Here is a 17,886-nt window from a genome sequence, read left to right on the forward strand (position 1 = left end):
GGTCCAGGCCCGAAAGGTCAGCTTTCCTGCTCCTCTGATGCTGCTTGGCCTGCTGTGTTCATCCAGCTCTACACCTTGTTATCTCAGATTCTCCAGCATCAGCAGTTCCTACTATCCATGAACATTAACTGTGTGTATAGTAGTCATGAAAGAAACCAGCACCACAAGTAGGTAAGGGTATATGTGATAAATACATACATTATAATAATTTGGGAATTTGGATTTTTAGATAAAGGCGGATAAATTTTGTTTAGTTAATTAAGTGCCTATCAGGATCCTGATAATAGTCCCCCACTGTACCTTACCATTGCATGTTCATCAATAAATGCCGTTGGGGACTGGATGCAGTTACAGTAGTAGTGACCACTGCCAGTGATGCTGCTGGAATCAGATGACTGATTGCCCGGCAGCTCTTGGAGGTGAAACCTCCCTCCCAGATGGGGTCAGAAGTCTCATCTCAATCTGGTTAGTAGCCTGAGAGGCAATACATGAGGAATGGTCAGCCAAGCTTGCCCCAACTTTTACACTGGGGGAGGTTGTGAACCCTGTTCTCCACCACTCCACCAACCCTCATAATCCAACCCTTTAGAGGACTGAATCACGAGAGTGAACATTTGGAGAAAAAATTTGATGGAAACTTAACTGAACTGGGCTGAATAGGCTGCTTCTGAGTGGTATGATTCTATGATTCATTGAGTACATGAATTCCATAAACTGTGGCTGGATGACCTGAATTTTGGAGACATGCCAGTGTCATGCTACTTCCCTGAAATGACCTGAGGGATTTGTGTTGTACATCTACTGTTTGACTGTAGAAAAAGGAATGGAATAGTTTTTAAATTTTCTCTAGCTATTGCTATATTTTAATTATCATAGTTAAATGTATTTTAATGCAAATAAACATTTTCAATAAGAATTGTCACACTTTGAATTTTTATTATAACTACTAAAATTCCGGCTCTCCAAAATGCAGATGTGGAGATGGTAGTTAACTATTCTTCAGAAAATGACAAAGCAAATAGGTGGCAAAACAAATGCAGGAAGCAACAAGTGAAGGAGAGATTAAAATATGTACCTCCATCATGCTGTGTTAACTCAAAGTTTTTACCATCAAGCAACTCTTCCTTGAGGCTTTACCTGGTTAATGTTCTGTAACTATCAAGCTATGAAAAGCAGTATTTAGAACTTTCACCTCATGAAGAGGCTTCATGTCAACCCATATTCAACAACCTGCTCTGAAAACTGCTCATATTTTGACAGCTGAGACAACATTCTAAGGCAATCAGCAATATTCTAAATAACACAGCCCATAACATTATTTAAAATGTCATTCATCCCTCTGTCAATGTAATTGATGCTTTTAAAAATTCTAGCCTCCAGATCTGCATATTCACCAAAAAACTAATCTGATCTTCCTGAGCTCTATCCTACCTGTATACAAAGATTTTTTAAAATCTGGCCATTTGATTTTGACTATATTGTTTACAGACTAACAAACATCTTCAGTGGCAAAGAAAATAAACAGAAAACAGCACCAATAATAACTCCTAACACATGATAGGAATCAGTTTTCCAAAGCACCATCCCATTAATACCCAATTTTGTAAAGACTATTAAAGCATACAATACAATTCAGGCAGCAAAAATGGGAAATCTTCCATGAGGTTCTTTGCAGTTTTTGCATAATTTTGAAGCCATAATGAAATTTATTACCAACTAAAGATTGCAGTTTGTGCTTAGCGTGAATTTGGCAGGATCAAGAAAAATCTGTTCCTTGCTCAAGATCGCAGCACACACCAGTGAAATCCAATTCACCAAACAGAAAATTATTCATTGTGTTTTCTGAAATAATCTTTCAATCCCTTCAGAGTGTCAGTTCTGGCTCAGCTGGCAGTAGTCACTCAGATCATTACAAGTTCACATCCCACCTAAGAGTTAGTTCAGAAAATCTGCACTGACACCCTAGTGTGGTACAGAAGGAATGCTGTCCCATAAGCAGTTATATTTCAAATGAGATGTTGAACCCAAGCCCTTTCTACTCTCTCAGGTAAATGTAGAAGATTTCATGACACAATTTTGAGGAAGAGCAGGGAATTATCCCCAGACCTGGCTAATATTGATCACTCAATTAACATCACACAAAACAAATTGTCTGGTCTTTATCACATTACTGTTTGTTAAAATTTTCTATGCACTATATTTCCTAACTTACACCAATGACCACATTTCAAAAGTACTTTGTTGGCTCCATGTCTAGGTCCGAAGACTGGCTGAGGATTTGAATAAACTTAGCTTCTTATTTCTGAAAGTTTCTTTTCAGCATTAAGTTCAAAAAAGCTAAACTTCATTCTATCTAGTTAGTATTGAAGCTGAAACTTCATTTTGGTATATAACAATATAAATACAAAACTTTCTCTGATTCTATTGTTTAGAATAGAGGCAAATTGTATGGCTACAGTACATTATCACAATCTTTTTAGCATTCTTAAGAAATTTCTTTTAAACTTACTTATGGCATCATTAGGCTCCCTGTGATGTGATTAATTAAGCCATTTGAATCAATTAAAATGTACAGGTTCATTACCATGTTAAATATTTTAAGTGTCATAAGTTTCTTTTTATTTGTTCAAGGGATGTGGGCATCTCTGGCTAGGCCAGCGTTTATTGCCTAGAGGGCTGTTAAGAGTCAACCACATTGATGTGGGTATGGAATAATATCTGGCCAGACCAGATAAGGATGGCAGATTTCCTGGCTGTTATCAGGAACTGGGCTTTGCTCAAAGTTCCTTTAAACCACAGTGAGTGCTTTCTAAATTGTAAATAATTTTAAAAGTATTTGGAGAATTAAAATATTGCAAGTATAACGCATTGTGTGGAATATTTGAACTGTCTAATAAGCTAATTTGGTATCATGTTTCTTGTCCTAACACTCTGCATCTCTTTGTGTCTGCTTGACAAAGATGCTTACAGATCAGGAAAAACTAAGAAAACTGCCACTTTCCAAATGGCAAACAGAGACATTACTGCAGACTTTCCACTATTGCTACAAATGTTAATTATTATTGTTGATATAGTTGAAGAGTGCAGAGCCCTCTATTTTAATATCTTAACTCAAAGAGGGGTCACCCAACATTCAATGAACACATCTGGGTAGTACTCAGGTAACAAGGTTTCATGACTGTCCTTCTGCTATTCAAATTTAACAAATGTGAACACCTGTGACAGATGTTGAATTACTATGGCGTATCTTTCTCTCCACCAAGACAGTTTGATGACCCTGATCCATACAGTATTTCTTGAATTTGTTTTCTGCACAAGTAAGGAAAAGGGATAGTTTATGTTCCATTGCATGTTACACTTGAGGTTTGAGCAAGGTACAATTGGATTTCTTGCAAGTACAAAATGACTGTAGTATTTACACAGTCCTTTCTGGGACTATTTCTTGGAACACGCCATGGTTTTGGTTACATGTGACATTTTGTTCAGCATTTAGAGGCAAATTATCTGGGAAACTCCAAGGCCAAAAGGCTACGTGAGAGTGTGAATCAACTTAGCTTGTGTTAACTGAAAGTTTATTTTCAGCGCTTATTCAAAATTTGTTTGGCACATTTTGAAGCTGAAACTTCATTTTAGGCACATCTTATTCTTTAAAAAGTGAGTCTGAAGAATGTATGTTAACAGGATGATGGAATTTGCCCCCTCCACCCTATGCCATTATTTGTGGTCACTTTGAATTTTAAAATAGAGTGCTGCAAATAGAATATTCTGTATTTGCACACAGGTGCAAATTGTGCAGTGACAACCTTTAAAAGTATTTATTTTCTTCTTCCTGTGAGCCAGAAGAGTGTGAGGTGTACTCTCTCTAATTGTAGGAGTCATTAATGGGTGCTGCAGGTCTAGAAAGCCATACAAAATGAAGGTATATCATATGGATCTTGAACACTAAGATGGGATTCATGTTTCTAAAATGTCTTTGGAACTTTATTCTTTTTGCAGACGAGAGCTAAATATATTGCAGCGCGAACATGAAAATCTTGCAACAAGCATAGCCCTTGTCACAGCTCCGCAGAATGTACAGAAGGATATTAATGATTCATCACAAATAAAGATGTTGTTGCAAAGCAAAGAGGAGTATGACTGCCTTGCCGAGCAGGAAAAGAGTCTGATTGCTAAGCTCGATGCTCAGGTATGTGTCTAGAACTTTGAATGTCCAACATTAATCAAATAGTATTTGAAAGTTTATCCAAAAATTTGAATCATAGAATTGAATCCAGCATTTAACAGGTGAAACAAAATTGATTTTCAGGTTTTACTGGTTGTGATTGTACATTGCATTACAGCATTGACGCACATTGCCCTGGATTTTTAGGATAGACATTCAAAATCATTGGAAATCTTAATTAGAAACAGAAATTGTTGGAAGTACATAGCAGTAACTGAAGAAAAGAACAAGCAAATATTTCAAATGGGATCATTCTTAAGAACATTGAAGATTCTGGGAAAGGGTCCCAGTTGAAATGGAGAATTTTTCTTTCCCTTTCTCATGCTGAGCAACTTGATGAAAGGACGTCGCCTTCTGCCCTCCACGTGTAACCTCTTCATGCAAGTTCAGACCAGGCTTCGAAGTTACAGTTAAAAACATTTATTAATACAATATGATTGATGGAAAGCTATACAGCAGTATGCTTTGAGCTGTACAGGATTCAACCTCTGGTGGAATGCTCAGACATAACTACTAAGGTCACAGTGACAGCAGGGGCTTATCTACATATTAATTAAACCCTAGCTTTATATTTCCTTCACCAAGTACTTTCTCAGCTTCCAACATTGTTAACTAAAAATACTTTTTAACATCGTTAGCTGAAATAATTTAATAAAAGTATTCCCCTGCTTACTCTATTTCCAACCCCACCATCTTCCTACACAATCCATTATTCACTGATTCAAGCGATATGGAGATCTCATATTTCTTACTGAATCGGTCCTTCAATGTGGTGTGAATGGGTGATGGCTTTATGGCTGGCTTGGAACAATTCTTTCAGCAGCCAAAATGAAAGGGTAGAATTAGTAATGGTATCCTCAAGTTCCTAGCACTGAAAAGGACAGGTTGCCAGAGGACTGCCACGTCAAAATAAAAACAAATTGGTGCTCATAAAGCGGGTATCACCTCTTTGACTGGACATAGATTCATTTTATTTCTTTCATGATGCCTTCAGGTGAAGGGAAGATCTGAAAAGAAGACTGCTGAATGGTGAAGATGCACCATCAGCACAGAGCTGAAGAATATCACCATTTAACTGCCATAGCAAGGCAATGACATCTTGATGTTCTTGCAGTGTAATGTCAAATTTAGGAAGAAGGGAGGGTTGTATCAATGGGGACAATGGAAAGTATAGATTTACTTCTTTAAATGATTTGCATAAGGTCTATGAAGAATCAACAAAAGTGTCCTCAGATACTGATGCTCACTTTGGAATGTGTTGTCAGGACTGCTGAGATTGTATTTGAAGTTACCACGAAATATTCCGGACAAAATAATGAGATGAGAGGACCTTCAGATTTGCATACTTTGAACACAGATCTCTGAAAGCCTAAATGAAGATGAAGAATTTTCTGACTCTCATGCAAGAGTAGAACATTATTCTCTTGCTTCAGAATTGCTGAAGAACTTTACCGCATAAGCAGAGTTTCTGTAGTCTTGGACGCTAATGAATGAAAGATCATTGAGACCACTTTGTGAAGCTGAAAGCACTGGAACATCCACCACATCCTCAATGGAGTTTTTTTCTTCATTATCTAATTGGCTTCATAATAGTTGTAGGTGAAGGTTTCTGTTCACTCTGATCTAGAAGACCATGATGCACTGTGTCAAGAATTGAAGAGTCCACATGATTTCTTCCTGAAATGACAAAATTTGGCCTGATATTAACATGTTATCAGATTCCCAGGGTGTGTTTCCTGTTAGGAATCTCTGAAGAAGAAAGAAGCTTATCCTTTTCCAATACAATTGGAGTAGGATCACAATGCTGATGAAACTCATGTAAAAGCTGAGGAAGGTTTTCATTAAAAAAAATCATTGAATCTTCTTGACATGAAGCTTCAATAAATGAAGAAAGCTGTGGGAAGTCTTCACAAATGTTGGTCCCGTCTTTTGTAGGTGTAACCTCATATTCCTGGAGACGTTGAGATAGTTCTTCACAAAATGGAATGTAAGTATTGTTCAGCCATAGTACTTCTTCGCAGATTGGAGTATAGACAACACATTGACATCATTTATCTGGGCTGGTAGTTGTTATAGAAGACCTAGTTGAACATATGATCCCCAATCACAACGATTTGTTTAGGTCAGTATGACATAGATAGGGTCCTTAATAACTTTATCATCGTAGATTGTTTTAAAACAAAAACAATGTATGGCTGAAAGGGTACAGGCTCCAAGACTCTGGATCTTGCCTTTTGATGTTCAAAGACATAAAGTGTAAAGCCAATCCACATTATCACATAGGCTAGTATTAATTTAATTCAGAATCAAGAAATAGACAGTATCAAAATTCCTGACTTCCAAATTGACAGACCAATAATCCTAGTTTGCTTTAAAGCCAAGAATGTGTATAATTTCCACGCCTTCTTCAAGTTGTTTTTCAATCTGCTTTATTGTTTTGTTTTGGAATGGATGTATTTAATTTATTTTGAAGGGATGATCTTGCATTGCAAAACTGTTAAAAGCGGTCAAATCTGCCACATTGGAAGTAATGGATCCCCTCCCCTTGGGAATCTTGTCACTTGCAGCTTAATATCAGCACATATGAATTGACCACAAGACTCCTACGGCCAATGGGCATCAGAGTAGCACATAAACCTACATCAACCCTATGCTAACTGCTAATAAGAACCAAAGACCCTTACCCACTATGGACAGAACCAACATAATATACAAGGTTCCAATCAAGGACTGTGACAAACATTACATTGGACAGACAGGAAGGAAACTGGCCACAAGAATACATGAACACCAACTAGCAACAAAAAGACATGACCAATACTCACTCTTCTCCATACACACAGACAAGGAGAACCACCATTTCAATTGGGACAACGTCAGGATCCTAGGACAAGCCAAGCAGAGACAAGCATGGGAATTTCTAGAGGCCTGGTTCTCCACCAAGAAGGCCATCAATAAACACTTAGAATTAGACCCTATATACACACCACTGCAAAGAAAATCCGGAAATGAGGTAATCAACTCCAATGGACCCCAGAGGTTAAATAACAAGCAGGACAACACAACAACGCTTCATCAGAGGCTGCACCGATGATGTTACCCAGCAAGGTGATGAAATGTCTGCAAACTAATGAACCAGCTTGGTGAGCAAACCAACCATAGCATAATATCAGGACTTCAAAATGGTGGTTCCTGGCTTTTCCTCATTTTTGTCAGGCTTTTTCTTGGCGAGGTAGACATTTTTGGGTGTAGCTAACTTACAGGCTTGAACTGAGCCTTAGACGTGCTTTGTATTGCCCAAAGTCACGCTTTGAACCCAAACTGTCTTGTACGCTGGTTCATTTGTTTTGAAGGTCAACTCTTACTCTTACTGCAATAAATCAGAGAGGGTAACATTGAAAATTCAAACAAGTTTATCCTTTGATGCCATAACATCACATAAATGGGCAACACTTGAAATAACTCCACAGGGGCCAGTATCTCATCACCAAGTTACCCTTTATTTACTTGTGGAGAGATCCTGCCCCCTCAGAGCCAGCTCTCAGAGTGAATAAGACGTCTGACATTCCTGTTTATATCTGTCAGCCAGGGTTCCCTGATTGGACCAGATTAACAGCTCTAATCAGAAAACTAATATTCTATAAAGGCCACCTGGCTGACCTCATTACAATCACTATAGCACTATATAAATATCCAATGGAATGTTGGGATCATTGGTTGGTGTTATAAAGCCGAAGTTGAGCCCTCCCAATGAGAACTAAAACTGGAACACCCAAAGATGAGCACCTTGCCCCATAATCTGTAAAAAGGAGTGTGAAAAGTGGTGTAGCCTGCTCTTCAGCAACTTCTAGTAGTTAAATAAAATAAATGCCTGACACTCACTTTAAAATCAACAAGTAACAATTTATTTATCTAACTCTAACAATGAACAAATTAACTAAACTATTAACAAACTGAATGAATCCCTTATAACTACAGACTATTCCCAAATAAAGCAAGATTCTGATGGTATGCAGTTCTAATAAATACAAGTCCCACTTATATTTAAAAAAATTTAGTCTCTTGAAATTACAGCCAGGTTACATGTCTTCTGGAATGTTCTTTGCCTTCCCCATCGATTCTTCTGTCAGGAATGCCTTTTCCGTCGATTCTTCTGTCAGGAATATCAACCAGTTTTTGCTGTTGGTACCATTGTTATTTAGATGGTGCTTTCACTAAGACATAGAGGAGGCTGTGAGAGCCAGCAATTCTCTCTTGAGAGCTGAGGGCCATTAGCTCTGGCAAATGGCAGTTTCTCTGGGGTCTTTGTCCATCTGCCCCCTTCTTTTTATACCCTTGATGACATGTCAATATTTCTTACAATTGGCCCTATATTGTCAAAACCATCAGTGTTAAATTTAATAGGTTTTTGGTATCTAAATACCTGGTTCAAATTGACTGGCTAAATTCAAAAGCCTGTTGTCTTAGTAAAAACTGTTACTTCTCCTGCTAACTGTTTGGCCTTTCAACAAATGTTTCAATTTGGGTGCAAATTTTCAAGCTGCTGCTCACAGACATCCATTTTAAATCTCTAAGCACAGAAAAAGCACATGATCTTTTAAAGGGACCACACAATGCTTTTCTCCCCGAGCATTTTACAAACACCAATTCTAACTTCGTGCCTCCCGATCCACAAGTACTCTACCCAACTTCGCAACACCTTAGGAAAACGCTTAAGAAAAAATGAACCATCATTATGAAAAGAAGACTTCATTTCTTTTTTTTCAAAAGCCTTAACTCCATTATATTACTAGATCCATAGTTCATTAATGTAGGGTTACACATTTTATACTAATCCTAATTATATATAACATTGAACACTACTGTTCTATCTTATATAAGCATTTTTCTTTTAAATTCGCGATAAAGCATCTGCAATCATATTTTCATGACCTGCAACATGTACACTGTGTAAATTAAATATTTGTAACATCAGACTCCAACGAAATCATCTGGTGTTCTGGTCCTTAAGTCTTTCCAGAAATGTCAAAGGATTGTGATCGGTGTACACAATCATCTCTGATGCATTGTTTGCAACATAAACATTAAAGTTTTGTAAGGCCATTACCAAAGTCAATAACTCTTTTTCAATGGTTGAATATTTTTTCTGATGGATATTGAGGTTTTTTTTGAAAAATAACCGATTGGCCTTTCAATTCCACAACCATCCTCCAGTAACACAGCTCCAGCACCTACATGGCTTGCGTCAATGGTGACTTGAAGAGTTTCAAAAAATTTGGCATGGCTAAAATTGGTGTGGTGATTAACACTGCTTTAAAACTCAAATGCCTCCTGGTGTTGTTCCGTTCACCAAAATTTCATGTTCTTTTTCAACAAATCTGTCAACAGTGTCACTACGCTACTAAAGTTTGGTACAAATTTCCTGTAGAATCCACTCAATCCTAAAAGTTGTAGCACTTCCTTCTTTGAAGATGGTCTTGGAAACTCCCCATTGGCCTTTGTCTTCATGTTCCTCTGTGTCAGTCCGTATCCAATGTTGTGCCCTAAGAATGTCACTTCTGCCTTTGCAAATTCTGTTTTTGCCAAGTTTATGATCAATTTTGCCTTCCATAGTCTCTCAAAGAGCTCTGCCAAATGCTCCATGTGATCTTTCCATGAATGGCTAAAGATCACTAAGTCACCCAAGTAGACGGCACAGTTAGTCAATCCTGCAACAGCTCTCTCCATAAGTCTTTGAAAAGTGGCTGATGCGTTTTTCATTACAAAGGGCATTACTTTAATTTGATATAGCCAAATTGGGGTTATTTCAGCAGAAACTTGTTTTGCTGTCTCCAGCAAAGTTACTTGCCAGTAACTGCAAATCAAGTTCAACTTTGTGGTGTAAGTGGCTTGTCCTACTTTTTCCACACAATCTTCCAGCCTTGGAATTGGGTATGAGTCAGATTTGGTCACAGCATTGACCTTCCAGTAATCTATGCAGAATCGTTGAGTGCCATCAGATTTGTGAACCAAAACGATCAGTGAACTCCACTCACTTTGACTAGGCTCTATGATGTCTTCTTGGAGCATCGCTTCCACTTTCTTCTGAACCTGCACTGCTTTGAGAAGATTAAGCCTGTAGGGGTGTTGTTTTATTAGGACAGCATTCCCTACGTCAACTCATGTACTATAGCATTAGTCCTCCCCATTCTATGTCTCTGTAAGTCCTCATAGCACTGTAACAAGTCTTTCAATTCAGTTCTCTGTTCCTGGAACAGATAGCTCACTCCCTAATCCCATTCCTTAAGGATTTCCTCACTATTCAATTTATTCTGAGGCACATCAAAATCCAAATCACCTAGATTTGATTTCTCACTTTGAGTGGTAGTAACTAATACCTGTTTCTCTGGTTCCCTTTCCTTGTCATTGTAATGTTTCAGTGTGTTTACATGGCATACCCAATAAATTTTTTTCCTATCTGGCATCTTTACCAGATAATTCACCTGACTTCTCAATTATATAGGGACCACTAAACCTTGCTGTGAAGGGTCTTCTACCACTGGTAACAGTACCAATACTTTATCCCCATGGGGAAGGGTACGAAATTTACATTTCCTATCTGCTTCTTGCTTCATTCGGTGCTGTGCCACCTTCAAATGTTGTCTAGCTAACTCACCTACTCTGTTTAATGTTTGTCTCACCTCAGAGACATAATCCAATTGTGAGATCTCTGACTTTGGACTCATCAACTTTTCCTTAATTAATTTTAAAGGCCCTCTTACTTCATGTCTGAATACCAAGTGGAGTAAACTGAGTCGATTCATTTGGAGCATCTCTAATAGGAAATAATATAAATGGGATATCTTTATCCCAATCATTTGGGTAATTCTGGCAATAAGCCCTCAACATTGTCTTTAGGGTCCAATGCCATCTTTCCAAAGCACCCTGGGATTCAGGATGGTAAGCATTTGATTTGAAGTATTTCATACTTAAACTATCCATGACCTCCTTAAATAATTTAGCAGTAAAATTGGACTCTTGGCCTGACTGAATCTCCCTGGGTAGTTCATAACGGGTAAAGAAAGCAAGCAACTTCTCCATAAACTTTTTTGCCTTGTCATTCTGTAATAGAATTACCTCCGGAAATCTGGTAGCCACGTCCATTATGATTAGCAAATATTGGTTCCCACTTCTGGTTTTAGGGAGGGGACCTACACACTCAATTATAACCTGTGTAAATGGTTCTTAAAATGCGGGAATTGCCATCAAAGGTGCTGGTTTTATCACTGCCTATGGCGTTCCTAACATCTGACACGTATCTCAAGTACGGCAAAATTCAACCACATCTTTACATAATCCAGGTCAATAAAAAAGCTTCTGTATCTTAGCCTGAGTCTTCCTCACTCCTAGATGACCTCCTATAGGTAATTTGTGTGCTACCCACAATATTTCCTGTCTGTATTCTATTGGTAACACAATCTGGTGAACGTCCACCCATTTCTCATCTGCAATAACTGCCAAGGTCTCCATTTCCACCTTAAGATTTTACCATTATGGTAATAGCATTCTGCAATCCACTCTGATTCCTTTTCCAAACAGGCTTTATGATATAAATCCTTTAACGTCTCATCTTTTTGTTGTAGCTCCATTAATCTTTCAGAACTAAGCACTCTGCCTGATCCTCTACCAGCTTAGTTTTTCCTTTACCGTCTCATCAAACAGAGTGTCAGCTAACTGGACCTCAATTCCTTCATCTTTCTCTTTTGTTTTCCCTTCTTGTTTTAACTTACAGTTGTGGGATCTTGTCACCACACAGTCCAGAAAAAATCCAGGGTAATTTTTCTTTTAACTCATCAGTTCCCTGGTTTTCTTTTGGTTTTTCTACTATAATGGGCATCACTCCCACCTGTGATCCAGCTATATCATTTCCAAGAATAAACTGTATTCCTGGAATAGCCAATTTTTCCATCACTCCCACTATCACTTCCCTGTCTTGAATGGACCTTCTAAACTTATCTTGCACAGGCGAACACTACTCCTCTCTCCATTTATTCCACAGATTACCACTTTCTTGGGCAATATTTCAGAAGGAGTGCAAATATTTTCATCTTTTGCTATCGGAGACAGACTAGCTCCTGTATCTCTCAATATTTTAACTTCTTTACCTACTCGCCCTGTTCTGCCTGAGTAAATGTTACCCATACAGATGAAGTCTTTGAAAAAATCAGGCGCCATCTTACTATCCAGCCTGTGACTAGGCCGTGCACTCTCCTGCAGCTCCTTGATTTCTCTTCAGATTTCCTTCACTATCTTAACTAATCCCACTGGTTTAGTCTCTTTTACCACATCCTTTTTCCCAGTGCCTTTCTTAAACCACCAGCACTGTGACTTTGTGTATTCTACCTTACTGCAGTGAAAACACCTGATGTCTTTTACCTCTTTTCCACCCTCTTGGGTTTCATTTTTCACATGTAGTGAACTGTTCCCAGTGTGATCCACTTTTTGTTTTACATTGAAGGATCTCCCTCTTTCCCAATTTCTATCCCTCACAGAATGAACGTGCTGTTAGAAGCTAGATTTCGATTTATGCACTAATGCATATTCATCCGCCATTTCTGCAGCTCTTCTTGTTGTTTTAACTTTCTGTTCCTCAACATGAGTTCTTATCACATCTGGAAGTGAGTTTTTAAATTCCTCCAGCAGAATACTATCTCTAAGAGTCTCATGTGTCTTTTCTATCTTTAATGCTCTCATCCATCTATTGAAGTTGCTCTGTTTAATTCTTTCAAACTTGATATAAGGCTGACCTTGTTCCTTTCTTACATTGTTTACCGTTGTCTATATGCTTTTGGTACCAATTTTGGTAGGCACTCAGAATAGCCTTTTTTTACTTCTTCATATTCTCCTGACCCCTTCTCTGACAGCACTACAAACACCTCACTAGCTCTGCCTACCAACTTGGTCTGAATTAACATTACCCACAGAGTCTCTGGTCAGTTCATCTGTTTAGCCAATTTCTCAAAGGAAATGGAAAAGGTTTCTCCATCTTTTTCATCCAATTTTGGTAATGTTTGAACATATTTGTATATATCCCTACCAGGCTGTTGGCTACAATGAGTTTGAAGCATCATCACTTCTTTCTTGTACTTTTGCTTCTATCATTTGAAATCTTTTTTGCTTCAAGTTCCAACTTCATCTTTTCCAACTCAAACATTCTGTCCCTTTCTTTATCTTCTGACTCCAGCCTTTTAAGTTCACTTTCTACCTCCAGTTGTCTTATTTGCAAATTAATTTTTTTCTAACTCCACTGCACTTGACTGTTTCTCTGATGTACCTAACTGCTTGGCTAACTCTATTACAATTTCAGCTTTCTTATTATCCCTAGTTAAACTCAATTTTAGCCTGTGTGCTAATTCTAAAAGTGTCACTTTTTTCTGTCTTTCTAAACTTACTTGGCAAATTTGTGAAACATCTTCGACCCCCAGAACCTCTTTAGTATTGTTAAGAACCATTTCCCCACTTGTGATTTAACCAACAAAAACCAACTGAAATTAGATAGATTTTGCACTTTTCACTCAAGTTTTATTTAAAGATGTAGGACACTAGTCCCCAAGTCTGTTTAAATCGGCTGGGACCGTTCGTACCCTAAATCTGTTCAAATCTGTCCAAATTCCAGACAAGCCCTCAAGCTGTTATAAAGTGGAGGTTGTCCCCCCCAGAACTAAAACCAAAACACCCAAAGAGGAGCACCTTTCCCCATAATCTGTAAAAGGAGTGTGAAAAGTGGGGTAACCTGCTTTTCAGAAACTTCTAGTAGTTAAATAAAATAAATCTCTGACCCTCACTTTAAAATCAACAAGTAACAATTTACTTATCTAACTCTAACAGTGAACAAATTAACTAAACTATTAACAAACTGAATAAATCCTTTCTAACTACAAACTATTCCCAAATAATGCAAGATTCTAATGAGGTACAGTTCCAATAAATACAAGTACCACTTATATATATAAAAAAATAAAATTTAGTCTCTCGAAATTACAGACAGGTTATGTGTCTTACATACTATTTGATAACACATAATGTAGCTTAGTTATTAGAGCTGGATTCATTATTAAGGTTTTAATTGGAAAAACAACAGGAACCATTACAGTTACTATAACCCCAAATAATATTTGCAGCATGAAATAATTGGGTTATGAAAGATATTTTATGTTAGAAAGCTTGTTATCAGGCTCCAACATTGTCTATCTGAGATGTACTAAAGTAGATTAGAGCGACTGCTTCTTCAAGGTCACAACCATTGCCTTGTGTTTCCTTGTTTCAGCTCCCTATGGTTGTATGGTTGCAATTGGGAATTTAAAACCATCCCCTACCTTAAAAGTACAAATAAGTTTATGACATTTTGTTGTTTTCTCTTTTTTTAAAAAAAAGTGGTGGGAGGAATGATCTCTCTTTTTGTCTGTCCTTGGGCAACATATGTCCTAAGTCAAGTTGAAGGGTAATAGTTTCATTTAGTCTTCTTACTCTGGAAGAATCTCATGAAGGTTCAATGTTTTCTCCTCATTTGAGAAAGTATCTGGACATTGCTTAATGCCTCACAATAGTAATACACCTGAAATTAGGAGCGCACAAGATAGCGTTCAAAACTATTGGCCAAGATTCAAATGCAATACTTCATTGTGCCTTTCATATGACTTATATTCCGATTTATTTTAGTGAACTGAAATATGCTTGCTGCATTTACTAATCTTGCCTCTAACATTGAACAATGTGAAATAAATTGCTTGATTTGCCATCCTTATATGTCTTTCAGGTAAAAATACTCTTATTTTGAAGAAAACATTTCCTACTATCAATAAAATATATTAACACATTAAAGATTCATTTATACTTAAAAAATGCATACTAGATATCTTTATTGTACAGATAAGAGACCAAGAAGATAAAATTAACAAGCAAAAGATGTCTATTGGAGGACTAAGGAGTGTTCATCAACGACGCAGACGTTTGCAAAAACAAATACAGACTTTGGAGAATCAACTGAACTTGGTAAGTTGATGTATATGAACGTTGTATCAAATGAATTTGTTTTTGAAACCATTCAATGCATTTTGAAATCAAAAGGTGTGGCTACTTGCATGTTTACTTTAACCTGATGTGTCAAAATGTCAAATAGTGCATGTGATGAAAGGTTTTGATATGAATACTGTCTTACAATGTAAGAATCAAGTTGGACCATTAGTCAAAAGACAGTGTCTCTTTACTGAGCTTCTAACTATGCTAATTCTGGATGGCAGCATATCTTGAGTGTCTGTTGGCAGCCTTCCACATCATTCTGGGACAATGAAATGTACCGGCAAGTATTATAATCCACCAGACTTTGATATTTAATTATTTAAAATGTCAGTGCGTGAGACAGACTTGCCTGATTGGCATTCCAGGTGACATTCCTAGAGGATAGTGAGTGTTGTTGAGAGTGACTGATGACTCCTAGAAATAGTGATGAGATTAGATAGCCCATTATAAGGAAGATGGAAAGGTCCAATGAACTAAAGATATAAGATTTTTGGTACAGGTTGTACCCTGTCCACATTTGAAATGTAGTTCTGGCTCAGATTGGGCAATGTGAATTAGAATGGGACTTGCATCGCATGCTCTGTGGATCAAATACAAATTGAAGAAAATTACTCATGGTGCATGTAGTTAAACTTTTACAGGCACAATTTATACGTCTAAATACTGATAACTACTAACTAATTATGTCTTGTCTCAAGGGCAACTTCAGTACAGTATTAGTCTATGTAAGAAATATTTAGCTACTGTATGTAATTAGCTCTACATATTTAATCATCAAGAAATCCAGTAGGGAATTCGGAAGAAATGTATTTACCCAAAAAGTGGCAAGAACGTGGAAGTTGCTACAATACAGAATAGTTGAAGTGAATTGTATACATGCATTTTAAAGGAAGCTAAACAAGCATTTGAAAGAGAAAGGAATAGATAGTTACAGCAGTAGATTTAGATAAGATGGGAAAAGGTTTGAGTGGAGACTCATACTCTGTCCTTGTTAGCCCTAGCTGCTGGCGTTATCACTAATTTTAAACACTTTGCACCTTCTTCCCAACAAAAAATCTGGGCCATCTTTAGTCTCTACCCAACATCATAGCTGCAAGGCAGATATCAGAACAATTTGCTTTTATTTGTTCACATGACCCCCTTCAGTTACCCTAAAGTTACCCATCAGATGGGTAACACACATAATTCAAATGCACATTCTTTCAGACACAGAAACTAATGATGTTACCTAGCATGGTGACAAAACATCTGAACAAAAACAAGCCAGCTCGGTGAGCAAGTGAACAACCTCACCCACAACCCGAGCTACAAATTTTTGCAAAAAGTTTAACTGTAAATTTTAGATTCAGTTTCAAAATGTAATAATCTTACAAACCTGATCATACATACTGCAAACATTATATTAAGAAAAGATTATTTAAGAGTTCCTGCAATTGTCAAAGTTCATTTGTTTTCACACTAATTTGGTGAATAATTGAATAAAAAAGTATATCTGGCAAAAATTGCTTTGGTTCATATAAAGTTTTTTGCATTAAATCTGCAATCTTGATTTGGCTCAAATAGGAGGTTGGAGCAGCCACTTCAACCCAATGATGATAATATTGCTGACAAAAGACACATTTTTTCAAAGCTGATTATCTTGCATTCATCAGAACAATTTTCAAGCATACCAATTCAAGGGAAAGCCAACATTTATACCGTGTGAAAGAAACGTCCTGATTGACTGGAGAATGCATCAATTAATAATGACTGACAGTTCATTGCTAGGCTTGCTTTGTTTAAATTTTAAACATGAAAGGTTGATTCTTATTGATTAGGACTTTTCCCTGAGAAATGAACCAGTGAATGGCAGTCATATACTTTATTTGGTTGACATAGGGACAGTGTATGTACAAGTTCTTTCTGTTGCAAAAAGCAGTGCACCTTGTATTAGCACATGTAGCTTCTAGGACATACAAGTGCACCACATTGCGAGTCCAACTGACAATTTTAAATTGGGGTTTTCAGTGTAATTTTGTGCACCCTCGGGATTATCTAGCAAATGTAGTTCACCTGCAGTATCATATTTAATGTTAGACATGGCGTTGCAGACTTTGCAAGCGTGTGCTGGTTGGGTACAATCAATATCCTACTTGTTGTGAATAGATAGTCTTTGGCACCACAGCAGCAATGACTTTCATGTACTATATCACTCATTTGTGTGATAAGCAGAATATCTTTTTGGCCTGATGGCAACTTCCTGCTAGTGGCAAACGCCCCTCGTGTTGTTGGCATAGTAGCAGCATGGAACAGGTAGCTTCACTTGTTCAAACCTTTGAAATACCTTACCCTCCCAGGGTAGATTGAGAACTTTTCATTTCTGCCCTAGAATTTCTCATGATATCATCAATGGCTAGCTGGCATTTGTTTGGTGCAAATTTTACTTGCCACACATCTTCCCAGATGTTGTCCAAGAATTCCTGCATGTGGTCATGTTATGCCTCAGTAGAATAGCAAATAATACTGAACACTGCATTCTTAAGAAAACAGCTTCACCTCTAATGTTTTGTTGTAGGAAAGCTCATTGATGAAGGAATTAAAGATGGTTGGGTCTCAGGCACCACCCT

General features: G+C 37.5%; 1 protein-coding gene across 1 annotated transcript in view; it reads left to right on the forward strand.

Annotated features, from left to right (window-relative positions):
- The window catches only part of LOC109935118 (coiled-coil domain-containing protein 63-like), a 60,848-nt gene that overhangs the window by 18,544 nt on the left and 24,418 nt on the right, over positions 1–17,886 (forward strand). The window contains exons 2-3 of the mRNA XM_048611722.1: positions 3,997–4,186; positions 15,131–15,253. Of these exons, the coding sequence (XP_048467679.1) occupies positions 3,997–4,186; positions 15,131–15,253 (313 nt within the window). The remainder of the gene's footprint in view (positions 1–3,996; positions 4,187–15,130; positions 15,254–17,886) is intronic.

This window comes from Rhincodon typus, chromosome 24, assembly GCF_021869965.1.
Source record: "Rhincodon typus isolate 14 chromosome 24, sRhiTyp1.1, whole genome shotgun sequence".
Classification (NCBI taxonomy): Eukaryota; Metazoa; Chordata; class Chondrichthyes; order Orectolobiformes; family Rhincodontidae; genus Rhincodon; species Rhincodon typus.